This window comes from Hemicordylus capensis, chromosome 6 (genome assembly GCF_027244095.1).
Source record: "Hemicordylus capensis ecotype Gifberg chromosome 6, rHemCap1.1.pri, whole genome shotgun sequence".
NCBI lineage: Eukaryota > Metazoa > Chordata > Lepidosauria > Squamata > Cordylidae > Hemicordylus > Hemicordylus capensis.
The window spans coordinates 161012131-161038809 of record NC_069662.1 but is presented as its reverse complement, the minus strand read 5'-3'; the positions used below and the strand labels follow the sequence as shown (position 1 = coordinate 161038809).

The 26679-nt window shown below is 44.1% G+C and overlaps 2 protein-coding genes across 17 annotated transcripts in view; one reads left to right on the top strand and one right to left on the bottom strand.

Annotated features, from left to right (window-relative positions):
- WDR48 (WD repeat domain 48) overlaps window positions 1-12133 on the bottom strand; it is a 38520-nt gene extending 26387 nt beyond the window's left edge. The window contains exons 1-3 of one of the 2 annotated variants that reach the window (XM_053266324.1): window positions 11877-12133; window positions 3759-3899; window positions 2755-2833 (exon numbers count right to left, since the gene is read on the bottom strand). In XM_053266324.1, the coding sequence (XP_053122299.1) occupies window positions 2755-2833; window positions 3759-3899; window positions 11877-11924 (268 nt within the window). In that variant the 5' untranslated portion in view covers window positions 11925-12133. The remainder of the gene's footprint in view (window positions 1-2754; window positions 2834-3758; window positions 3900-11876) is intronic. The other variant, XM_053266323.1, reaches the window with a different exon arrangement.
- Window positions 12134-12202: 69 nt separating this feature from the next.
- LOC128332064 (sodium channel protein type 5 subunit alpha-like) overlaps window positions 12203-26679 on the top strand; it is a 205676-nt gene continuing 191199 nt past the window's right edge. For 6 of the 15 annotated variants that reach the window (XM_053266306.1, XM_053266310.1, XM_053266311.1 and 3 more), the window contains exon 1: window positions 12209-12543. The gene's annotated coding sequence lies outside the window, so the exon portion shown is untranslated. Of the gene's footprint in view, window positions 12544-26679 lie in introns of all 15 variants that reach the window. The other 9 variants (XM_053266314.1, XM_053266315.1, XM_053266303.1 and 6 more) reach the window with 5 other exon arrangements.

The following is a 26679-nucleotide window of genomic DNA, read 5'->3' as shown; positions in this document are numbered from 1 at the left end:
ACATGGTCTATAAATCTTAAGATGATTAATGCTAGCCTACTTTGTCTTGGTAATCCTTACAACCACTCCATAAAAGAAAGTGCTTTGAGACCTTGGGAAAAGCACTATAGAAATCCTGAGTACTATAATTTAAGAACACAAGAACAGCCCTGCTGGACCAGGCCCAAAGCCTATCTAGTCCAACATTCTGTTTCACACAGTGGCCCACCAGATGCCTCTGCAAAGTCCACAGGCAAGAACTGAGGCCATGCCCTCTCTTGCTGTTGCTCTCTGCAAATGTTATTTAAGGCATCTTGCATCTGAGGTTGGAGGTGGCCTATAGCCACCAGACTAGGAGCCATTGAGAGACCTGTGCTCCATTTGCCCAAGCCCCTTTTAAAGCCATCCAAGCTAGTGGCCATCATATCATGTGGAAGAGAATTCCATAGGTTAATTATGTGCTGTGTGGAAAAGTGCTTCCTTTTGTCGGTCCTAAATTTCCTGGCCATCATTTTCATGGGATGACCCCTGGTTCTAGTGTTGTGAGAGGGGGAGAAAAATGTCTGTCTATTCTCTCTACACCATACATAATTTTATACACCTCTAGCATGTCTCCCCATAGTCGCCTCTTTTCCAAACTAAAAGGCTCCAGATGCTGTAGCCTTGCCTCATAAAGAAGGTGCTCCAGGCCCCTGATCATCTTGGTTGCCCTCTTTTATACTACTACTACGAATACTTATATTCTGCACCTTTTCCAGTTCTACAATATCCTTAAGATATGTGACAAGAACTGTACACAGTACTCCAAATGTGGCCCCACCACAGATTTTTATAAGGGCATTATAATAGTACCAGTTTTATTTTCAGAACCCTTCCTAATGATTCCTAGCATGGAATTTGCCCTTTTCACAGCTGCTGTGTACTGCAGCAGCTGAGAGTTGACACTTTCAATGAGGTGTCCATCACAACAACAAGATCTCTCTCCTGGTTAGTCACCAACAGCTCAGACTCCATCAATGTATATTTATTCATCATATTTCTACACCACCTGACATATGCATCTCTAGGCAGTGTACGAAGTTAGAACACACAAATACAAAAACAGTTAAAAATCACAAAATAAAGAAAAACTTTCTCTCAAGATAACACATTAAACCGTTCAACAATTTCAGTTAAAAGCCTGAGAAGACAGGTGCATCTTGAGGGTTTTCCTAAAAGCAAACAGAGAAGGAGCTGCTCTTTATTTCAACAAGGAGCACATTCCAAAGCCCCGGAGCAGCCACAGAGAAGGCCTAGTCATGAGTCGCCAAATAAGCCAGCGGAAACCGTAACCGGACCTCTCTAGATGATCTTAATAGGCAACACGGTTCATGACAAAGATGTTCTCTTAAGTACTGTTGAGGGCTTTACAGGAAATAACCAGCACTTTGTATTTCACTCAGAAGCATATCATCCGCCAATCCAATTCTTTCAAAATCGGTGTTATATGGTCCCTACGGGTTGTCCCAGAGACCAGTCTGATTGTCATATTCTGTACCACTGTAGTTTCTGGACTACGTTCAAAGGCAGCCCCACATAGAGTGCACTAGAGTAGACAAGCCTAGAAGTTACCAGCAAATGTACTACTGTTTTAAGGTCATTTACCTCCAGAAATGGACATAGCTGACTTATCAGCTGCAGCTGATAAAAAACGCTCTGGGTCACTGCCTCTACCTGAGAAACTAGAGAGAGTTTGGGATCCAGGAGTATCCCCAAGCTATGTACCTGATATTTCAGGGGGAGTGTGACGCCATCCAGAATAGGCAGATCTAAACTATCTCTCGGGTCCTGATCCTCAACAGTCAGTACCTTCGTCTTATTTGGATTCAACTTCAGCTTGTTATCCCTCATCCAGCCCATTCCTGCCTCCAAGCAGGCATTTAGGGAAGATATACCATTTCCTGATGAAGCTGGTATGAAGAAATAGATCCGAGAGTCATCAGCATATTGGTAACACCCTGCACCAAATCTCCTGATGATCTCTCCCAGGGGTCTCATGTACATGTTAAAAAGCACTGGAGACAATATGGAGCCTTGTGGAACTACACACTTTAGCTCTCACTTTGCAGAGCAACAGCCTCCAAGTGACACCATCTAGCATCTGCCAGAGTAAAACAGTGCCACCTAATCCCACCTCCCTCAAGCGACCCAGAAGGATACCATGGTTGATGGTATTAAAGCTGCTGAGAGATCTGAAAGGATCGGCAGAGTCACACTTGCTCCATCGATAGCCAATTGGTGATCATCCATAGGTCTACCAGGATAGTTTCAACCCCACAGCCCATTCAAAAAGCAGTTTGAAATGGGTCTAGATAGTGTTTGATATCCAAAACGGCCTGGAACTGATATGCTACAACAACTGAAAGTCTACATGTGAAGTTGGGAGTTTTGTTTTTTGCCCCAATATGCATCACTTTACACTGAACTGCATTTGCCATTTTGTCACCCACTTCCCCAGTTTGGTGAGATCCTTTTGGAGCTCCTCAAAACCTGTTGTGGATTTCTCTACCCTAAATATTTTAGTGTTATCTGCAAATTTGGCCACTCTGAAGTTGAAACTGAAACTTCACCAAGAATCCCAAATTTCTAGATAATTTATGAATAAGTTAAAGAGCACTGGTCAGTAGAGATCCCTAGGGGACCCCACTCTTTACTTCCCTCCATTATGAAAAGTAAATATTTACTGACATGCATTTAACTCTAAAGAAGTCTTATATTATTGAGAAAGGTACTTACAAGTTTTGCCATTGCAGCAGAGTACAATGTCATTCACCCAGTCTGTGTGATGTTCCATAGATGCTATATAAGGGTCTTGCTGGAATGAAAAAGAATAGGGGATTAGGGGTGTGCACAGACCGGTCCGGAATTCGGCCGGTCCAGCGGGGGAGGGGGAGTGTGGCTTTAAGGGTGGGGTAGTACTCCCCACCCACCACTCTTCCCCCTCCGGTGCTGGACTTTTCTAAAACTTTTTTGGGGCAGCAGAGTTCCTCCCTGCCGCCCGTCATCTTCCAAGTTGCGAAGCAGTAAAAGCTGGTGCCACGTATGTGCCCGTCGCACACATGCCACATGTATGCAGCGTGCGCAGCGGCAACAGGCGTGCGCGCCGCGACAGGCACATGCATAGGGCCAGCTTTTACTGCTTCTCAACTTGAAAGACAACGACGGGGGCAGGGGCAGCAGGGAGGAACTCTGCTGCCCCAAAAATGTTTTACAGAAGTCCAGAGCTGGAGGGAGAAGAGCGGGGGGGGGGGGGAGTACTACCCACCCGCCCTCAAAGTCACACACACCCCAGTGCCAGACCACACCTCTGGGGTTCCGTACACATCTCTATAGGTGATCTCTGACCATTTAAGCTACTTTTCAATGCAATTGCTTTAGACAGCGTGGCCAATGAAACTTATACAGCAATTTCTGCAAAACCAGGATTTCACTCCAATCATGCTATATGCACTTACTGTAGTTGCAGTTAGTTTCACACTAAACTTGATAAGCTTTAGTTTGCATATTTTCTGAAAGCCCCAATTTGTTTTCAACAGCTTACAACTTAAAATCCCACCCATCTCCCTGCTCAAATGCTAAGTTGGGGTACGTGAATATGATCGACAGCTTTGTGGTACTTGCAAATATAATGAAAAAAATTTAAATCATAAAATGGATTTCATTGGCTATATTGACTATTTCCAAGATCCTAAGTACAGATTTTAAAGGAAACCCTAAATGACCTTCTGTGTTTGACTTACCTTGTGCTGGTTGACACTCCATATCCTGATGATAGAGTCTCGGCCTGCAGTGAAGAGTCTGTTTAGTGCTGGGTCCAGCTGCAATGCATTTACCCCATTTCGATTGTACTTCTCCACCTCATCTCTAATTACATAGGAGACCTAAAGTGTGTTGACAGAGATCCAATTAAAGCATTAAGATACCTTTAGCTGTAGATTTCTTCACTAACCACTCACTGTCAACAATGATTTCCATTTATTTTAAAAAGCATAATCATGAATGCCTCAACATCCTACAAAAGATATGCGCATGATATATTATGGTGCAACAAGCTTACTATGTTTTGCCATCATGAGAATGAGCCACAGTATGAGAAGGAAAGAGCTGCAATTTGTGGTTTGTAGCAAACGCCATTTCCCATTTCATCCGAATACAAGAAACCAAGACATTAGACCCCATGCCCCTTTGGCCTCCAGGCCCAGAGCTCCCATTCCTCCCTTACTAGTCTACTTTCTTCCTGATAATAGTGTGCAGCCTATCCTACATTCTCCTTGACTAATCCTTCAAGAGCATGTCTTGTTTACTTGTTCAAGTTCCTGTTTTTTTAGGCTCTCATCTACTTTGTCCCACTTTCTTAGCCAACTCAATTCTTCTTGACCAGCCTGCCACACATTCTTCTATTCTTCTAACAAATGTTATGAAACCATTTTAAATTAGCCTTTTTGTGCCTCAAATACCCATCTCCACTGTATTCATTCTTCACCTGTTTTTCTTTCAGGTTCCTCCCTCTCAGACCATTATCTACTTTGCACCTTTCCTTCAGCTTCCTTGCCTCTGGGCTCTTGACCCAAACCACTAGATTCAATCTTCTTAGAAATGGACACAAAGAGATAAGCAAACAGATAAGGAGCCTGCAAACATAAGTGCATGATCCAGAGGGGCCAAGGGGCTTACTAGTCTAGTGAGACTCTCAAGTCGAAATGCAACATACAGTTCTAACACAGTCCTTGTTTAGATCCTTATATTGCACTGATGTCACGATTTGGCTCCACACAGCATCTCTCAGCAAGAAAAATGGCCAGATACATGGACCCCCTCTTAAGAGAACATTACTTGCTACAAGGAACCATTCACCTATATAACATTTCTGAAGAGACACTCAGCTATTTTTCGTGTGGCATCCAATTTTGCCAACTCATTTGTTGGGGTGCATTTACTAACACCCACATCCTTTTCGGTTAAGCCATCTTACTATTTATATGACAAATGAGTAATGCTGCGCCATGCTTTACATTCAACCTAGTGAAAACTACAATCATGCACAGATAATGTCAACAGTATAAAAGGCATATCACTACCCATCAGTAGATAGGTGCTTTGCTGAATATGAAAACAGATTAAGGGAGTAAAGGTTGAAACAGCCAAGTCCAAAGCTATGCAACAATAGTCAGAGCAACAGCATTAGTGTTTTTGAATGATGAGACCATCTCATCCAGGTTTTACAAAGCATTATAACCTGTCAAGTATGGTGGGAGCTGGGAGGAGTATTGTATATGTAAGAATGGGTGTTATACGCACCTGTATAGTTTTCCCCATCCCAAAGCCAAAAACCTTCAAAACAGGTCTTCATAAACACATTGGTTTGCTTAGGGATGAGGGAAAAGAAAATAGAGGAATCTCGCTTATTCAGAGCACAACTCTGTTGGGCTCTCAAAGAAGAGATACACCTATCTGATCTGTAGACTTAGAAGAATTCAATCAGATTATCACTGGTTCTACGTAATGAAAGAAAGCACAAGACAGTGTAGATCATACCGTTTCCAAAAATCTGTAGATGTCCCGAGGGATTTAGCTATGCAAATAAAATTACAAATGCAATCTGGTATTGCATAATATGTAGAGGCTATTAGTCCCTTTTAGTCCAGCATAAGTGTCTGAGGACTGCAATAAATTGCCTGATGAGAATAAGCATCAGCAATGTGCAATTTTGTTATTACTGAGAAGTCACAAAGAGATCTCAAGTCACATGCTCATTTAAGGATAAAGAGAGTGTTTTAAATGCATTCTTACATTATCTTAAGCTTTGGTCAGCAATTAGTTTTGCCAGAGGGCTGTAAAGAGCAGCTAGACCTAGGTTCCAATCTCATATGGCTATGGTATAGGCCAAGAGCTCTTCATGATTCCTGCTGTTACTGCAGGATATTCCTCCCTGTCCACTGGGAGACAGCACAGAAGTCCTCACAGGCCAGATCCTGGGCCTTATGTTGTGCAGGCTTGCTGTAGGAGTAGCCTGAGACCCAATAAGTTACTACTGAAGGAAAGAGTATGCACACACACCCCCAAACACACACCAGGATTTTGCATACATAAACCTTTCTGGATCCAAGCCACCAAACAGAAAGCAAGATTATCCATGAAAGAACATTTTTTCATGAGCAGTTAGTTACCACTTTTGCACTAATTATCTATTAACAACTATTAATGCTGCTGACAACAAACTATTCAAGTAGGAGCTCAGAGACAATTTTGATCTGCCAGTTCTAGATGGGTTCACACTTCCTCGAAACAGGTACACAGTCTGGGAGTGCTTTTGTGTAAAAAGTGCAAACCTGTCCCTGGTGTCTCAAATTGAGGCAGTGGCCAGAGGTGCCTTGTATCAGCTTTGGCTGATACACCAGCTATGATACACCCTGGCTGATACACCAGCTATGTCTGTTTCTTGAGATAAACAACCTCAAGGGGAAATTTATTTATTTAATCATATTTTTATACTGCCTGATAGGTACATCTCTAGGTCGTGTACAAAGTTTAACACAATATAAAAAGTCATAATTAAAATCCATGAAATCCACAGATTAAAATCTACAATAAAAACAATCACATAAAACAGTTATTAAAACAAATTATTAAAATTAATTCTAATTAAAAACCTGCAAAATCGGGTGACTCTTGAGGGTCTTCCAGAAAACAAGAGAAGCAGATACTCTTATTTCAGCGGGAACCAACAATGGTACATATGCTAGTAACCTCCAGACTTGATTACTGCAATGTTCTCTGTGAGGGGCTGCCTTTGTATGTAGTCTGTAAACTGCAGTTGGTACAGAATGCAGCACCCAGGTCGATCTCTAGGTCATTTCAGAGAGACCATATTACTCCTATATTAAAAGAACTACACTGGCTACCAATAGGTTTCCGGGCAAAATATAAGGTGCTGGTTATAACCTATAAAGCCCTAAATGACTTAGACCCAGGGTATTTAAGAGAATGGCTTTTTCACAAGGAGCTCCATTGCCCATTGAGATAATCCAGAGAGGTCCATCTGCAATAGCCACCTGCTCATCTGGCAGCTAAACAGGGATGGGCCTTCTCTGTTGCCACCTCAAAACTCTGGAATGCACCCCCTGCTGAAATAAGAGCTTTCCTCTCCCATCTCTGATAATTTTTAAAAAGGCTTTAAAGACACATTTATTCAAACAAGTTTAACTAGACTTGTGGTTTTTAGTTGCTGTAAGCTTTTATTTTCTGTTTTAATTTGTTTTATGTTGCTGTAAACTACCCAGACATGGAATTTTGGGGGCGGTGCACAAATATAATATAATAAAATACAGGTGGCCCTCATTATCTGCGTTTGGATCTAAGAGAACTAGTTTTTGTCACAGTTTTTAAAATAGGCAAATTCCTCCTAGCCATGGTCGCTAGCTGGCTAGAAATTGAAGTATCAGGGTATCCCTGACCCCAATAGGGGAGGTTCGTTCCTGGGCGGATGGAGCCCAATAATCAGCCCAGATGAGAGGACTTAAGATCAAAGTGTTATTTGCCCTTAAGTAGCAAAGGTGCTGCTTGGCTTGCCCAGGAACAGACCTCCCCTATTGGGGTCAGGGGTACCCTGATACTTCAAAATGACTTCCAATGCCATTTCTGGCTGCCATCTTGCAGTACAGAGCCATTTTGTGGCTATTTTTTCCAAAAGAAATTCCCTACCCCTGAGATTTTTGGCAAAAATTCAGAGGATTTGCATGTTTGGGAGGGCTTGCTGGAGACCTGCAGAGCAAGGCATTGTACTTTATTCCTTTTATTTCTGCTTTGATTCCCTTAGGGGTAAGATTTGTTATTCAGAGTTTCCATATACAAGCCTAAAGGCAAAAACAGAACTGGCAAATAGCAAGGGCTACCAGTACAGTCTCCCACTACAGAACAACCTACATGAGATTGCTTTAGTGTAGCAATTGAACTGAACATCTCAGATAAATAGATTAAACCAGTGTGGTGTAGTGTTTAGAGTGCTGGACTAGGACCGGGGAGACCCGAGTTCAAATCCCCATTCAGCCATGATGCTAGCTGGGTGACTCTGGGCCAGTCACTTCTCTCTCAGCCTAACCTACTTCACAGGGTTGTTGTGAGGAGAAACTGAAGTATGTAGTACACTACTCTGGGCTCCTTGGAGGAAGAGAGGGATATAAATGTTAAAATAAAATAAATAATAAACAAATTCACCATTAAACAAATAAGTGGAGACTGAAGAAATTGAGACAATACCACAAAATTCTTAGAGCACAGGTAATTTATTAAAAAGAGCAAGGAATCACATACTTAACATATAGCTTTAACTGTGGTTTATTACAGACCTATGTAATACACCACAGGTACTGGTGTATAGTTCAGCCATAGTAGAAGACCTATGGTTTCTACTTAAGCGTTTTCATTCCAGTATTCATGTTATCTGGATCATGGACACATGCCTACCTATTCAATCAATCCGAACACTTCCTTTGGAAAAAAAGAACTAAGGAGGGGTATAAAGGAAAGTGCATTGCTTGGTAGCATAAGACAGGAGACAGTCTGAGGGAGAGTAGATAGAAAAGGTTAAAGCAGGACTCCACTAAAAACTTACTCTTAAAGGGCATGGGCTGCATACATTTAAACTTAAGTAGTATGTTAAGAGGTAAGCAGATCTCTCTCTCCAATTGCTGTGAGTGGCAATCCCCTAGACTAGTGTTTCCCAAACTTTTTGTGCCTGAGGCACAGACCACCACCACTCAAAAAAGCTGGGGCACATTTTTTTTGCTGTAGCTTTGCCATAGCATTATTTTTATTTCTGAACACACACTTTTATGCACTGGGAAGGAGGAGCCATCTCCCCAATGCATAAAGACGCAATTCAGCTGCAAAGATGGGGATTTAAACCACCCTGTGTTTGCAGCTAACTGGCTCCTTTTCATGCAGGTAAAGGATGAAAGCTGCAAAAAGGGGGGATTTAAACCCATGAGCTTGCAGCCAAATCACCCCTTTATATACTGGAATTGTATGCACAGCTGAATGAAATATGCTCCAAGTGATGGGAGTTTAGACTCCCCATACTTGGAGCTTAGCACCTCATGGTGTACCTGGCTGGCCTGGTGCATCATGGGGTGCTGAACTCCAAGCAAAGAGTTAAAACTCCTCACATTTGAACAGACTTCACTCTACTGTGCACTTGGCTGACCACACAGCACACCAGGCTGACCACACAGCACACCAGCTGGGAAAGCCTGCTCTAAATAAAACTAGGTAAGTTTCATATGGCAAGGAGATTACACATCAGTCTCACTAGACAATACTATTTCACCGCTGCACCACAGCACAAGGGTTTTTATACAGTATTTTCTGCAACCTACAGTAGCAGCTCTATTAGTGGCAATTTGTTAGTATAAGAAGGCAATTAGAGTAAAACTGCACATTAGGTGTAGTTCCGTGTGCAAAGCTTGAGGAGTGTGCAAAGCGCTGGCAAGCAAACTTAAGTAGTTCCACTCCTATTCTCCCCACATCTCCTCTTACTCAACTTAGAGTCCCTCACAGTTGCTTTGCATGATAAAAGAAAGCTCAGATAGGGGAAAGTTTCACACTTAACCATCTGCTTTTCACCCTCCACTTCTTTCCTATCTATAGTTCAGGAAGTTATTACATTTTAAAAGGAAGTATTTCTTACTTATGCAAGTTTGTCATTTTCAGTACAGGAGCCCTGAACTAACTATTCTTTTTATGCAGGGGTGAAAAAGCAACCCTGATCCTAGTCTAGTCCCCTTCATTTGCTGAAGAGCAAGCTTTCTGACAAGTAGGATAGATGCATCAAGTTCTGTTTTACTTATATTTTCAGTGTGTCAATGCACAGACAGCAGGTACATTTACGAAAATATTTCAAGAGAAAAGCAATACATCTTCCCACATCAGGACATCGTTTTAAAAGCTAGTAACTCATACTGCTACATACACTGGAGGCTGCAGTTTTCTGCACACTTACACTGTATGCAGTGGGACTTTGTTTAGAATAATGCAAGAATGCTTATTACTTGTTTCTTACAGTTACTCATCATGAACCCTTGAAAAACAGGACAGGCTAAAAACATTTATCTACGTTTTAACAATGCACAATACTGAGGTGTTCCCAAGCAGCAGTTCTTGCCGGTTCAGATATTGCCATCCTCTGTATATCTTCTCTTAGGAGCTGATTTGGGAATACGAGATAAATTAAACAGAAGAAAACCAGCAGCTTGTGTGTTTGCCCATTCAATTTTAGCCCCCCTCCAGCTTCTTGGTGGGGAAACTTTCAGAGTCCTCATACACTGGGGTTGCAATGTAACATTAAGAGCAGCCAAGCTAGCCAGCTCAAGCCAACCTGAAGCTCCTTCTGTCTGTTCTCCTCTCTGCAGGAAAGGGCACAAAATCTGGTCTGCATCACCAGAAAAGATTCCAATGCACACAAACATATCCTTAACAGGTACCTCTTGCTAGATTTTAACTTTAAGCCAACCTTTGCCTGACAAGCAGAGCAGAAAACAACACACATGTACAGAATGAGGTGGTAGCCTGAAGGGTGACATCCTGGATTGTACTACTTCAGATTGCAGGGGTATGGGGTTCATATTGTTCCCCAATGTTAATTGACATTGCTACATTTGGTAAAACCACCATATATTAAAATAGCAAAAGGTAAACTAAACGTCTCTCTCCCTCTTCGAAGGAATGCCTTAGTGCACAGTGTGACTTTTTCAACCTCCCTAAGGGAATGGGAAATGCTTGACTAACAAGCAGAAGGTTGCTGGTTCAAAGCCCTGGTGCTTCTATTTCAGTCAGCAGCAATATAGGAAGACGCTGAAAGGCCATCATCTCATACTGCAAGGGAGGAGGCAATGGTAAGCCCCTCCTGTATTCTACCAAAGAAAACCACATGGCTCTATGGACACCAGGAGTCAAAACTGACTTGATGGCACACTTTACCTTTACTTAAGGGAAGGGGAGAGACCAGCATTCAAGAACACCTTCCACAGACCACAAGCCTGAAACACTCCTCCACACTATTATTGTTATTATAACATTTATATCCCACTCTTCCTCCAAGGAGCCCAGAGCAGTGTACTACATACTTGAGATTCTCTTTCACAACAACCCTGTGAAGTAGGTTAGGCTGAGAGTGAAGTAACCAGCCCAGAGTCACCCAGCTAGTTACATGGCTGAACGGGGATTTGAACTCAGGTCTCCCTGGTCCTAGTCCAGCACTCCAACCACGACACCACACTGGTCTGTTGACCCAAGGCAGCAACAGCCATAAGGCAGGGCTGAACAACAGTGACCCACCTGCAGATGTTGGGCTACAACTCCCGTTATCCCCGAGTACTGGTCACTGTGGTTGGGAGTGATGGAAGTTGTAGTCCAAAAGCAGCTGAAGGGCCAAGGTCGGGCAGTCCTGCCATGAGGGCTTCCCAAACTCGGGTCCCCAGATGATGATGCTGGACTATGATCGCTCCCATCATTCCCAGCCACCAGGGCCCAAGGGCAAGAGCTTTTGGGAGGGAGTCGCCACCGACGACCCCCTCGCCATCGAGTAGTGGCGGCGGAGGGGAAGCCTGAGAGCGGGGAGAGCAGCCTGCGGGCGTCTTCCCGTTGACAAGAAGCCCTGCCCGGCTGAGGCCCCCGCGCTCGCCCCTTCTTCGAGCCCGCCTCCCTCCTGGAGACGCCTCCCCACCCCCACCTTCGCCGCCACCCTCCCCCTGCTCTTTCCCCGCGCGCGCCGCCAGGCCGCGGCTCTCCCTGCTCTCCCCCGCAGCCCTCGGCCGGCCAGCCCCGCTCCCTCTCCAGCCGGCGCCCCCTTCCGTTCCTTTCACCTGCACTTTCCGCCGCCCCGCCGTATTCTGTCGGTGATGAGCGGCCATCTTGCATGTTGACACTCTGTCGTCATGTCCGAGGAGGCCTCACACCGGCCCGGAAGTCCCGCCTCGGACCGCCAGCCTGCCAGTCTCTTCCCTCCCGCCTTTTGAAATCCTCGGCAGGCGGTCGCTTTATAGGACGAGGTGGCCTGAAGGTTTACAAGGGGGAGGCGGGGCTTGTGCGGTTGCTATGGCAGCTGTTATTACGAGACAGCGCCCCCCGGCGGGCGTGAGGGGGATCTCGCGACAGTTTGGGCGGGCAGTTAGGTGACAGGTGGAAGCGTTGCGCGCGCTTCTGGAAGCGGGAGGGGTGAGCTGTCTCGCCCAGTTGGCGTTTCTCCTTTGCCGGAGCTTCAAGCACATTTTCCCGCCTTTTTTCGCGCTTGTGTGATGCCCTGCTTGAGGCCTTACTTCTGTTTGCCGGCTTGAGACACCGATAGGCTTAAGGCCGGCTCGCTTCCACACGCACTCGAGTTAGCTTAAACATACTTAACCGAATTTAGTTCATCCACGGAGATTATATCATCCCCTCCTCAGCATGGCTGGTGTAAATTTCGCCTCGCATAAAAAATAGTCCCCCATAGTCCCTTCATGCACCATAGCTAAATGGTCTCCTTGTTCACAGGTCTGTGTCTTAGGTTGCCAACATCCTGACTGAAGTCATTCCTGGAGTTTACACACACCACTATGACTAATGTTGTGAATAGTCACTGTATTTTTTTTCAAGTACTTAAGTATTTTTTTAAAAGTTGTGAATAGTCACTATTTTTTAAAAGTACTGTACCCTGCCTTTCTCAAAAGACCCAATGCAGCTTCAGTAATATTCTAATACATCTGAGGATATCAATTAAAATGTAATCTTATCTTTTGCATTTTAACATGTAGTATGAGCACTGGCATGTAATATTGATGTGAATAGGACTCGTTCCTGGGTCTGCTTAGCCAATCAGTCAGACACAAGGACTGGGAATTATTAATTGAGGTTTATTGCTACTGCAGTCAGCAATAGATAATCAATAGGCTAACGCTCTCATACAAACAATCTGATGCTGACACCCTAGACACAGTATACATAGCCCAAGTATCTAGTATGCATGCGAATGATTCATTGTTCATCTGGTGATTACTATAATTGGTTAGATCCTGTTTTCTGGCCTGGGAAGCTTAGCTGTCTTAGCAAGTTTCATAGATACATTTTAGCTGGAGAGAGATAATGATGCCAGTCATGAGAGGCAGTGATGTCCCTGAGCTGGGCTGGGGTTACTTTAAGTTAGAATGAGGTCTTCTGGGCAAACATGGAGTTTCTTTGGTTTTCTAAACACATCAATATGAGCACTTTCATCTCTTTAGCCCTATGTCCAGTACCTAGTAACTGACACTTCATGCATGTGATGAAATGCACAGTAGTCCACAAAAGCTTTTGCTTTTATGTTAAGTCTTTAAGGTGCTGTGCAAACCTCTTTGTTGTTTTTGTTGCATCAGACTAACATTGATACTGCTCATTGTTACTGCTCACATGGTTTTGTTTTTGTTGTTCATTTATTTATTTATAAAGTGTTTGAATTCTGAGGGAGAGCTATATATTTATATAGATATATTCTTATGTAGATGTGTAGCCCTTTGCATTTTCAAGCCTTAGGGTGAGTAACAATATTTTAAAAGAAACAAAAAACCTGGCAGAAGATGATAAAGTGTAATCGAGTTTAGTGAAATGTCACCACCAAACTTAATCCTGAAACTCAGAAGAAGCCATCTTACAGTGCTTTTAAAAACTGTTCAGTCAGGCTTGATGTTATTCAAATTAATGTCTTAGCCTCCCAATTTATTCAAATTAATGTCCCATTCCCATCCTTTAAGGAATACTGAGCAGCATACATACGACACCCATTTTTTCGTCCTCACAATAACCCTTGAAGGTAGTTTAGGTTGAGAGAGTGTGACTGACCCAGTCACCTGATCTTCACACAGCTGAATGGGGATTTGAACCCAGGTCTTCCTGCTCCTAGTGTTACTAGACAGCCTCCTTTCCATCCCTCCTAATATTTCTTAAGTCATACTTTTTTTAACGATATGTGTTTACAAACACAAGACATCCCAAACACCAAAAACAGTTTCCCCCATGCTACTTTACCTATGAAACCCCCTCTTGCCTGCCTAAATATGTTCTCCTTACTCAACTGCATCCATATTCATCCGACTCTCCCTGTGACTCTGTGCGTAATTCCCTTCCCCTGCTAGTTATCCAGCCCCATTGCCAATGAATTCCCCCATCTCCTGCAATAGCATTGCCTTCACATGTCTACCAAAGAATCAGAATCTTTATTATTACAGTCACTGGCAGAGGTACAAACAAACATAGTAAACAACATTTTAAATACACAACCACCACCTTTGGTGCCAATGTCGCAATAAGCCCAATAAGATGCAGCTCAAAAAAAACCCTAAAACATAGTTATATAAAAGATAACCAAATGCACAGATTTACTCTGCTTTTGTCTGATGTTATGTATTTATTTTATTTATTTAACCTATTTTTATACCGCCCAAAACTTACATCTCTGGGAGGTTTACAACAAAAATTAAAACAATGGTTATAATTAAAACATTACAACAATTTAAAATTTGTAAAACAATATTTTAAAACAATGTTAAAACTATTAAAACAGTATTTAATTAAAAGCTTGGGTGAACAGATGTGTCTTTAAAGATATTTTAAAAATTAAAGATGGGGAGGCTCTGATTTCGGCAGGGAGTGCGTTCCAAAGCTTGGGGGCAGCAGCGGAGAAAGCCCATCCCCAAGTAGCCCCCAGAGGAGCTGGTGGCAATTGCAGACAGACCTTTCCTGATTATCTCAATGGGCGGTGGGGTTCATGACGAAGAAGACGTTCTCTTAAATATCCAGGGCCCAAGCTGTTTAGGCCTTTATAGGTTATTAGCCACACCTTGTATTTTAGCCAGAAACTTATCAGCAGCCAGTGTAGCTCTTTCAATATGGGAGTAATATGGTCTCTCCAAGATGACCCAGAGACCAACCTGGCTGCCGTATTCTGAACCAGCTGTAGTTTCCGGGCTACATACAAGGGCAGCCCCACATAGAATGCATTGCAGTAATCCAGTCTGGAGGTTACCAGCATATGTGCCACTGTTCTGAGGCCGTTTATCTCAAGAAACGGATGGAGCTGGCATATCAGCCGATGCTGATAGAAGGCACCTCTGGTCACTGCCTCAACCTGGGACACCAGGGAGAGGCTCGGATCCAGAAGCACCCCAGACTCTGTACCTGTTCCTTCTGGGGAAGTGTGACCCCATCGAGAACAGACAGATCAAACTCATCTCCCGAATTACAACCCCACACAATGAGTACCTCCGTCTTCTGGATTCAGTCTCAGTTTGTTATCCCTCATCCAACCCATCACCGCCTCCAGGCAGGCATTTAGGGAGTTTATGCCTTCTCCTGATGATGCTGACATGGAGAAGTAGATTTGGGTGTCATCAGCATAATGATAGCATCCTGCACCAAATCTCCTGATGATCTCTCCCAGTGGTTTCGTGTAGATGTTAAACAACATCGGAGACAATATGGAGCCCTGAGGGACACCATACAGAAGTTCAGTTTTTGAAGAACACCAGTCTCCAAGGGACACCATCTGGAACCTGCCTGAAAGGTAGGAGTTGAACCACTGACCTGCCAACGTTACTTCTTCCTGCCAACGTTACTTCTGATGTTAACAGCCACAGCACAAAATGTAGCTACCTTAAGGGCCTAATTTCCTTTCCTTGTTAGTTATCCTTTTCCTGTTAGTTCTCCAGTCTCATTGCCAATGAATTCCCTCATCTCCTTCTGTAATAGCATTGACTTCACATAGCTAAGAAGGAGCTTCTACTTTTATGATATGTTCCGAAGTAGTTTTCCAGAAGCCATGGATGAGGGTCTATTATTACAAGTATGTGAAAAGGCATTCTCCTACAGCCCAAACTTCTGCATGTTTCCTCAGAAGTTCAACAGGATTTACTTATAAGTATACATTGGATTGCAGCTCAGTCTGAATGAATATGGATGCAAAGGTGGAGGAAGTAGTGGCTAATGAAGCAAGCTGACTAATGAAGCAAGCACATAAGCACTGGCAGCAGCTACAAGATCCCATGACCCGACCCCACTGCTCCATCAGCCTCTGTTTTACGAATGCATTGTTCTGCAATGGACCAAGTAGGAACTTCTTCCAGAAGTTCTCCTGTGCTTCCAGAGGCTACTGTCACAGTGGAAGCACATCACTGCCCTATGGAGTTTGTTATGTCAGGATGTCATATAGATTTACTTCCAAGTGCCTAGCACACCTGCTAGGGCAGCTGTGCTATGCTGCTGTCAGAAGCAACCATCATTGCCAGATGTAGGGCAGCAGCTGGTCGCTCAGAAAACCATTACATACGCCAAAGGTGGGTAGATTTAGATAGTTTTTCTCAGTCCTGCCCACTATTACAATTGTATCCTGCCCTTCTTCAAGGAGATCAGGGATGTAATTGCCCCCCTACCCCCCCTTTATACTCACAAGAAGTCTGAAGTAGGTTGAGCTGAGACTCTGTCCCCATTAAGACTTAATGCAGAACCGCAGGTCCAATGGACCCTCAGTTCCGCGCTCCCCTCTCCCTGCTCTCCCATCTGCGTTTGGATGTTGGGGAGAGCTGCCTCTCTGCAGTTAGTAAGACTACGGGGTGTGTGTGCACTGGTTGTGCATGCTTCCTTCTTGACAGAAGGACAGCCCACACAGGGAGTGAGGGAGGAGTTTCTTCCCTCAACTGCGGTTTTGTGGAGCTGAAACTGTGGTGCCAGTGTTCAGATGTAATGCTGGCACCACAGAAACTGAGTTTGTGGGGTCCAAACTGAACCAAAGGTTCAGATTGGAGTTCAGGGAGAAAAACCATGGGTCGCTCCCCCACCCCTGAACTCCATTTCCCCAAATTCATATGTGCAGGTTAGGAAACTGGAGGTGAAGGGACCTCCGGTTTCCTCTTACATCTGAATTTGGTGAAAATGAAAGGTACGAGGTTTAAGCCTTATTCCTGAGTAGGGAATATAAACTGAGCCCTCTAGCTCTCTACCTATGACCTACTAAAAATGGAGACAAGATACCCAGTTGCCTGCCTGCCTTCCACAGAAAAATAAGAAAGAGCCAGCCAGGAAGGGTGGCATGGGTGAACAATTTCTGATTTTCCACTGCAACTTCTCTGTTGGATGTCTGTGACTGATACACCTCCAGCTTTGGACAGCAACAGAAAAAAATAGAACATCTGGCTGTTTTACAGCTGCTTTCCTCACAAGCACAGGGTAATCTTATATAGATCTATCTAAGAGTTTATTCAGAAACAACTACATTTTCTTATTCTCCTTTCCCTCCCTTTTGCTTTCTTACTCCACTCCTCTCCTCCACTCTCTACAGAATGCCCACGGGGACAAACTTCTAAACCAAACTCCCATTTATAACATAGTTATATGTGGAAATAGTTCTAGGTTAAGAGGTTTCACATTAAGACACAGCTTTCAGGAACCAATTGTGTCATAAGCCTGAGGACTTCTTGTAAATGAAAATAGCTATTACCAGCAAGCCTCTTGGTGACACTGACATACCTTTATTACTGTCAAAAAACCCAAACCTGATATTTCAGGGAACTCTTAATTCTCTGGGAGAATTAAGAGTTCCCTGAACTAATCTGGGAGTAAGTCCACTGAGAGTAAGTCCCAATAAACTCAGTAGGGTGTACTTCTGATAAAACATCCACAGGATAGAGCTTATTCGGTCTTCTTATCCGATCCCTTCCACACTTATGGAACTGCAACAAAAGAAAGTGTATGATTCTAATCAATTCTAAGTCTCTTTGCTAGATTTGGTCTATTGGCTGCAGTAAAAACTTGATTGATTGGTTGATTGATAATCAACTCTAAAGCAAATGGCCAAGCTTTAATTTTGCCAAATACACTGATAGTTATTCAGTGTTGAACTTAAGATACAGTAACAACCCTCCCACCCTTGAAAGTATTATGGTTGGTAGAAGATCCATCCTGACCAATGGGTCTTCTGCTTACCACAGGAGCTGCTGTGGTGGTCTGCACGTTTGTTCTCTTCTTCCCATGCAGCCAGCCAAATCCAAGTAGAGAATTGTAGGACTTAGAATGGTGAGTGAATGAATGGATAAATCCTGCAAAAATGAGGAGGAGGGCAGGATTAAAGTACTGTGCCATAGCAAGTACCAGAACACTGCCAGAGAACAAAGCTATCTTTCTTTGATCCAGCAGTACCAATCATATCCTTTTACACACACTATCTATAAATGCGTAAAATAAATTAGATACAGTTTCAGTGAGTGACGCATAGGGACACCTCAACGGCAAAGTTTGTGATGTCATCCATACTGATTCAAGATGGCGGATGCATAAACTTTTGAGGCACAAGTGGGCTAACTTGTAAACCGCCTAACAATTTGAACCAAATTTGGTACAGCTGTAGGAACACATAGGGATGCCTAAACGGCTTGGTGTGTGAGGATGTCATCCATTCCAATTCAAGATGGCAGCATGAACTTCTGCATGAACTTCTGAGGCGCAAGCGGGCTAATATGTGGACTGACAAACCTATTTGAACAAAATTGGGTACAGCTGCAGTGAGTGACACACAGGGACACTTCAATGGCATAGTTTGTGATGATGTCATCCACACGGATTCAAGATAGCGAATGGATAAACTTTTGAGGTGCAAGTGGGCTAACTTGTGAAATGGTTAACCAATTTGAACCTAATTTGCTGCAGCTATAGGGACACATAGGGACACCTCAATGGCATAGTTTGTGATGATGTCATCTACCCCAATACAAGATGGCGGATGTGTGAATGTTTGTAGCACAAGTGGGCTAATTTGTGGACTGACTAACTAATTTGAACCAAATTAAGTACAGTTGTAGTGAGTGACACACAGGGACACCTCAGTGGTGAAGTTTGTGATTATGTCATCCACCCTGATTCAAGATGGCAGAAGCATAAACCTTTGAGGCGCAAGTGAGCTAACTTGTGAACAGCTTAACTGATTTGAACTAAATTTGCTACAGCTGTAGGGATGCATAGGGACACCTCAACGGTGAATATTGCGACTATGTCATCCACCCCAATTCAGGATGGTGGACATGTAAACGTTTGAGGTGCATGTGCACTCACTTGTGGACAGTCTCTGATTTGAACCAAATTTGCTACAGCTGATTGGACACATAGAGATGCCCCAATGGTGTAGACTGTGATGCTGTCACCCATCCCAATCCAAGATGGCGGATGCATAAACCTTTGAGACACAAGTGCACTAACCTGAGAACTGTCTAACCCATTTGAACCAAAGTTTGGAACAGCTGTAGTGAGTGACACACAGGGACACCTCAGTGGTGCAGTTTGTAATGATGACATCCACTCCGATCCAAGATGGCAGACACATGAACATTTGAGGCGCAAGAGATCTAACTTGTGGACCTCGATTTGTACCAAATTTCGTCCAGAAGTAGAGACAGTGAAAGGAAAGTAGGCTGATTAGTTCTTACTAGAACAACTTGTTATAACTGTGCATGTCCAACCTTCAAGCCACAAAGAGGCTATTGTTTATTGTTTTGCACTCACAGCATCTTTCCCAAATACCACAGACAGGGAGTAAAACTTTGGTTCACTTCTCCATCTTTGATTTCCCCCCAACAGTATGTGTTAGTATAAATGTTCTCACTAGATTTAAAATAGCCATTCTGCTATCTGATAATAATAAAGATGAATGAATCTGAGTCTCTGTTGCAGCTTGCCCATTGTAAGAAGAGTTAAAAGAAAATCACAACACTGCTGTGCCAGAGGGGTGTACAGTATTTCAATAATCATTATTTATAATAAGATTCCAATAACAGTTTCCTTCAAAGTGCTACACAAGTTTTTCCTTTTCTCTGCTTATTAGACGAATTAGAATGTCAAAAAGTGCTCTGGCTAACAGTGGCTAATATGTAATCCTAGAAGCCTTCCATATCCTGTTATTCTATAAGAACTGTTAAGCTTTTAAAAGTGCTTAAAGTCTCATTCTGTGGTATAAGGAAGGAAACAGGAACTTTAAAAAAATATTTTGAAAGAGAGGATACATAACTGCTTCATTCAATTAGAATGTAAATCAAAGCCAAAGGATACCTTCAGTACACATCTGGGAAATCTTTGTTGTTAGCTTTTCTGGCCCCAGGCCTACATTAAAAATTGTGTGTAGGAAAATACATATTTTGTGTCTTTCCAAAGCTGCTTAAGATACTCTTTCTCAAGGTAGTGGTCCTTAGAGTTCTTCTTAATACTGGTCCAGAAAAGCTTTTCTGTTAATATGACTGTCAGGACAGTAAACCCCCTCAATCCCACTTTAAAATGAAGTTTGACTGAAACAATATTATACAGCAGTAACACTTATAAAAATCATTTGCTTTATCTTGGTCTGTTTCCCTCCTGTGTGGGAAAAGGACTAATTCTTAACTTTCTGTAAACAGATATTTTCTACAGCAGACATTTTTTTTTCAGGTGCAGATCAAATGTTAGTTTCTGTTATATTTTCTCTGGTATTTTAAAGCAGTAAAATTTAAGCCATAAAAGAACTGTGGTACAGTAATCATAATATATTTATTTATTTATTTATTTATTTATTTATTTGATTTATATACCACCTTTCATTAAAAACAATCTCAAGGCGGTTTACAAAAATTAAAACACATAATACAAATGAATTAAAAGTATGTAGCTAAAAATATAAAAACAATTTGATATTAAAATATATAATATACAAATACAGAAAACTATACATGGATAAAAACACACAGAAGCAGCAATAAAACAATCATGTAAAGGCCTGGATAAAAAGCCAAGATTTAATCAGCTTTCTAAAAACTGTGATGGAGTCTGAGGAGTGAATGGCCACTGGGAGAGCATTCCAAAGCCTGGGGGCAGCAACAGAGAAGGCCCTGTCCTGATTGCACGACAACTGAGCCTCCCTCATTGTTGGCACCCAGAGCAGAGCCCCCTCAGATGATCTCGTCAAGCGGCAGAAACCCTTGGGAGCAGGCGATCCCTCAGGTATCCTGGGCCCAAACCATTAAGGGCTTTAAGGTCAAAACCAGCACCTTGAATTGAACTTGGAAACCAGTGGCGTATCGGGGGGAAATGGCGCCCAGGGCAAGCGCCCTGAAATGGCGCCCCCCACTGCCCCCGGCCCCCACATACCTGGGCCGGCGCCGGTGCCCCCCAGGCAGCAGATCGCCGGCGGTGGCGGCAATTCGGTGGCGGCGTGCAGCGGCGATGGCGATGTGGCGGGCCGCGGCGGCGGTGATGTGGCGGGCCGCGGCGGCGATGTGGCGGGCTGCGGCGGCGGTGATGTGGCGGGCTGCGGTGGCGGCGATGTGGCGGGCTGCAGTGGGTCGCCCGCCGCGCCGAGTGCGGTGGTGGCTGGTGTGGTGGCTGGCCTGGCAGCGATGGGATGGCCTCCTCAGTGTAGTGGCCGAGCGGCGGTGCGGAGTGCAGGCAGCGACGCCGAGCCTGCCTTCTGGCCCGGCGTTGCCTCTGCGCAGGTGCGCCAGGCGTGCCTGCGCAGAAGCGACGCCGGGCCAGAAGGCAGGCTCGGCATCGCTGCCTGCACTCTGCGCCGCCGCTCGGCTGCTACACTGAGGAGGCCATCCCATCGCCGCCAGGCCAGTCACCGCCGCTCTCGGCGCGGTGGGCGACCTGCCGCCGAATTGCCGCCTGCATGCCCGCCGCCACACTCGGCGGGCGATCCAGGGGGGGCGGCGGGGGGGGAAGCCATTTTTTGGCACCCCCCACATGGCCCGCCGGGATGGCGCCCGGGGCACGTGCCCCCCTGCCCCCCCTATAGTTACGCCCCTGCTGGAAACACACTGGTAACCAGTGCAGCTCTTTCAAAATAGGTGTGATGTGATCACACTGGGCAGCTCCAGATAGAACCCTAGCTGCCATATTTTGTACAAGCTGCAGTTTCCGGATATTCTTCAAGGGCAGCCCCATGTAGAGCGCACTTAACCGATTTGAACCAAATTTGCTGCAGCTGTAGGAACATTTAGAGACACCTCAATGGCATAGTTTGTGATGATGTAATCTACCCCAATCCAAGATGGCGGATGTCTGCACATTTGAGGTGCAGGTGGACTAATTTGTGGACTGTCTAACTGATTTGACCCAAATTAGGTACAGCTGTAGTGAGTAAAACAAAGGGACACCTCAGTGGTGTAGTTTGTGATGATGTCATCCACCTTGATTCAAGATGGCGAAAGCATAAACTTTTGAGGTGCAAGTGAGCTAACTTGTGAACCACCTAACCAATTCGAACCAAATTTGCTACAGTTGTAGGGACACATATGGACACCTCAATGGTGAAGACTGTGATGATGCCTTCCTCCCCAATTCAAGTTGGCGGACATGTAAACATTTGAGGTGCAAGTGCACTTACTTGTGGACAGTCTAACTGATTTGAACTACATTTGCTACAGCTGAATGAACACATAGGGATGCCCCAATGGTGTAGTTTGTGATGATGTCACCCATCCCAATCCAAGATGGTGGATGCATAAACCTTTGAGGCTCAAGTGCACTAACCTGAGGACTGTCAAACCGATTTGAACCAAATTTTGAACAGCTGTAGTGAGTGACATACAGGGACACCTCAACGTTGTTGTCTGTAATGATGACATCCAACCTGATTCAAGATGGCGGACACATGAACATTTGAGGCACAAGAGATCTAACTTGTGGAACTCAATCTGCATCCGATTTAGTCCAGATGTAGAGACAGTAAAAGGAAAGTAGGCTGATTACTAGACTTACTAGAACAACTTGTTTGTTCTAGGAGGAGGCTATTGGATCCAATAGGATTCCAATAAACCTTGGAGAGCTTTAAGGTTGGCTCTGCCGGTGTTCTTGTTGACACCCTGGAGGAAAATTGGAATAATGAGCTTCCTAGGGTGATAGACTCGATCACTCCTAAGTGTCCTCTGGCCCACTTCTAAATTAGTTCCATGGTATACGGAAGAACTGTGGGAGCTGAAGCGGCTCGATAGACGACAAGAGCATTAGTGGAGAAGGACTCGGCTTGAATCCGACAGATTACAGCACATAGCACAATTGTAGACTTATGCTCTGGCAATTAGTGCGCAAAGAAGCAATTCTTTGCTGTGCATATTGTGTCCGCAGGTTTGCATCTAGTGGAATTGTCGAGGGTGGTGAGGGAACTTATACAAGTCCCGTCTACTCTGGCTTTGGAACCATCAGTTAGCCACTGAGAAGCTTTTAATGAGTTTTTTGTGAACAAAATTTCTTGAATTCAAGCTGACCTGGATTCAGGTTGTTGGTGCAGAGTCTTTAGAAGGGGTATCCAGTAACTCCTTTTGTGTGGTTATACTGGACCAGTTTCAGTTTGTGACTCCTGAGGACAGGAACAAGCTGCTTGGAACTATGCGTCCTACCACCTGTTCTCTTTATGGCATGGCTTATATTATCAAGCAGGGAGATTGTTGGAGAGGGCCTGGTTGGGATAATAAATGCTTCTCTGAGGGAAGGTACGATGTCCTTGTTTAAAGGAGGCAATTATTAGACCTCTTTTGAAGAGGCCTACACTGGAGTTAGGCCTACCTTGCAGTTAGGCAATTATAGGCTTGTCTCCAAACTGCCATGGTTGGCCAAGGTGATTGAGAGGGTGATGGCCTCTCAACTCCGGGCCATCGTGAATGAAACAGATTATCTAGACCCATTTCAAACTGGTTTTGGGACTGGTTATGAGGTGGAGACTTCCTTGGTTGTCCTGATGGATGATATTCAAAGGGGAATTGACAGAGAGAGTGTGACTCTGTTAGTCCTTTTGGCTCTCACTGCGACTTTTGATACCATCGACCATGGCATCCTACTGGATTGCCTGCGAGGATTGGGTGTAGGATGTAGTGATCAGTCACTGAGCAGCCCCTCCTTCCCCTAAAGAGTGAACTGAAAGTGTACCCTGTCCTGACTGACAGGTGATGACCTCTAGGGATCAGCCACTCAGCACACGGTGGGTGGGACCTAGAGGGCGATGAGGCAGGAAGAGAAGCATTTCTTTGTACAGAAGAAGCTAAGCTGGGCTGGCAGCTGGATGGGTAACCAGGGAAATGGCTGCCAAAAGGAGGACTGCAGTTCTTGGAAGATATGACTGCAGGGGCTAGAATTCTCTCCTGGAGTTTAGGGTGAGTTCAAGGGGGAAGGAAACCAAGGCTTTTGGCTTTTGGAAGTTTAGCCTAGGGAACAATATGTTAGTCATTTTGTGTTAGACTTTTATTTTCCTTTTGTGTGCTCTGTATCCCTGCAACTGGTAATTATTGTTTTACCTAGGAGTCTTTGTGAACTTTAAAGGTGCTTTTGTATTTTCTTACATCCATATTCTTTGCAACTGGGCAACCACAATTTTTAAAGTGTGCTGCTCCAATATCAGCTGGAGAGCTTTTGTTTTTGAAGTATTCTTGCAACTGCTGTTTCTTTTACCTGTAACTAAAAGCTGAGAAGGCCTCAGACAAAAACTGTCTGAAGTATTTTGAATAAAGTTTTTTTTTTAATCTTTGCAAATTTTAAGCAGCCTCTCTGAGTGGATTTTTAACTCAGAAAAGGAGGGCTGGAAAGGGGTTTACTCTGGTGCAAACATGTCTCAATTTGATTTTTCAGGTACCAAGGTTTCTCACCACGTGTAAGCTTGCACGTGGAAGGTTTTTGTACTTCTCTAATAGAAAGAGAAGGAGAGACTCCCTGGAATTCCACCTAAATCCAGGGGGCGGGCGGTTTAAACTCTGTAATAATTGGGTGGTGGTGGCAGTGAGTAAGCTACTAAGTACAGGAAAGTTTAAAGGAACAGTCTTTGTGAATGAAAGCACAGAGAGGGGATGATTTAGCATTTTTCTTCCCCTCACATGGGTTTGCTCTAAGTCAAAGGCTGAGTTAAATCTGCTAGAAGACACAGCTTTGCAGTGATTCCGCTCCTCCTCTAGGGCAGATTTCAGAAGGTGTTAATTGTAGACTGTTGCTCTCCAAAGTGAGAGCTTTTGTATGGTGTCCCTCAGGGCTCCATTTTGTCTCCAAAACTTTTTTAACATCTACATGAATCCGCTGGGAGAGATAATCAGGGGATTTGGTGCAGGGTGTTATCAGTATGCTGATGGCAACCAAATCCGTGTCTCCATGTTAGCTTCATTACTTCCTTAAATGGCTGCCTTGAGGCAGTAATGGGTTGGATGAGGGATAACAAACTGAGACTGAATCCAAACAAGATGGAAGTGCTCACTGCAGAAAGCTGCAGTTTGGAAAATGAGTTAGATCTGCCTGTTCTGGATGGGGTTACACTCCCCCAGAAAGAACAGGTTCACAGTTTGGGAGTACTTCTGGTCCCAACCCTCTCTTTGATAGCTCAGATGGAGGCAGTGGCCGGGAGTGCTTTTTATCAGTTTCAGCTGGTTCGCCAACTGTGCCCTTTCCCGGAAGTGAGTGACCTTAAAACAGTGGTGCACATGCTGGTAACCTCCAGGCTTGACTACTGCAATGCACTCTACATGGGGCTGCCTTTGTACATAGTCTGGAAGCTGAAACTGGTGCAGAATGCTTCTGTCAAATTCGTCTCCAGGATGTCCCATAGATACCATATTACTCTGGTTCTAAAAGATCTACATTGGTTACCGATAGGTTTCTAGGCAAAATACAAAGTGCTGGTTATTACCTATAAAGCCCTTAATGGCTTGGGCCCACAGTATTTAAGAGAACCCCTTCTCCGTTATGAATCCTGCTGTCTATTAAGATCTTCAAGGGACGGTGAGGGTGCCACCATCTCTTCTGGTGATGACTCAAAGGTGTGCCTTCTCTGTAGTTGCCACAGAACTGTGGAATGCACTTCCTGCTGGTATTAGAGCTGCTCCATCCTAGTTGGCTTTTAGGAAACAACTAAAGACACATCTCTTCAGCCAAGCTTTTTAGTTAGTTGGTGTCTTTTTATGGCTATTTTAATCTGATTTTATATGTTTTAACAGTTAAATTCTTGGTTTGTTTTATGCTGTCAACTGCCTAGGGACTTTGATAGTGGGCAGTATACAAATTTATTACATAAGTAAATAATCACTAGTTCTATCCCATTTGAAATAGCTGCTAATTTTGCCTCCATTTCCCTCTCTTACTGTTGTCTCCCCTGTGCTAATTTATAGATTATAAAACCCTTGGGACAAGGACTTGTCCTTTAATATATTGCAAAGTGCTAATTACATCGATGGTGTTCTAGAAATATAAATAAAATAAAAGAGCTACACTTTAGCCCTCTTCAGATATTATGTTGTACGTGTGTACAGGTCTCTGTACACATGTATATATTTTTGTGTGAATGGAACATAGGAAGCTGCCATATGGAACATAGGAAGTCAGACCATTGGTCCATCAGTATTGTCTACATCAGTATTGTCTGCACAGACTGCCAGCAGTGTTCCCTCTATCAGGGATTCCCAGATGTAGTTGACTACAACTCCCAGCATCCCCAGCTACAATGGCTTTTGGCTAGGGATTATGGGAGTTGTAGTCCACAACATCTGGGAATCCCTCTTAGAGGGAACACTGACTGACAGCAGCTCCTCCAAAGTTGCAGGCAGGGGTCTCTCTCAGCCCTATTTTGGAGATGCCAGGGAGGGAACTTGGAACCTTCTGCATGAATGTGTGCAGGTGCAT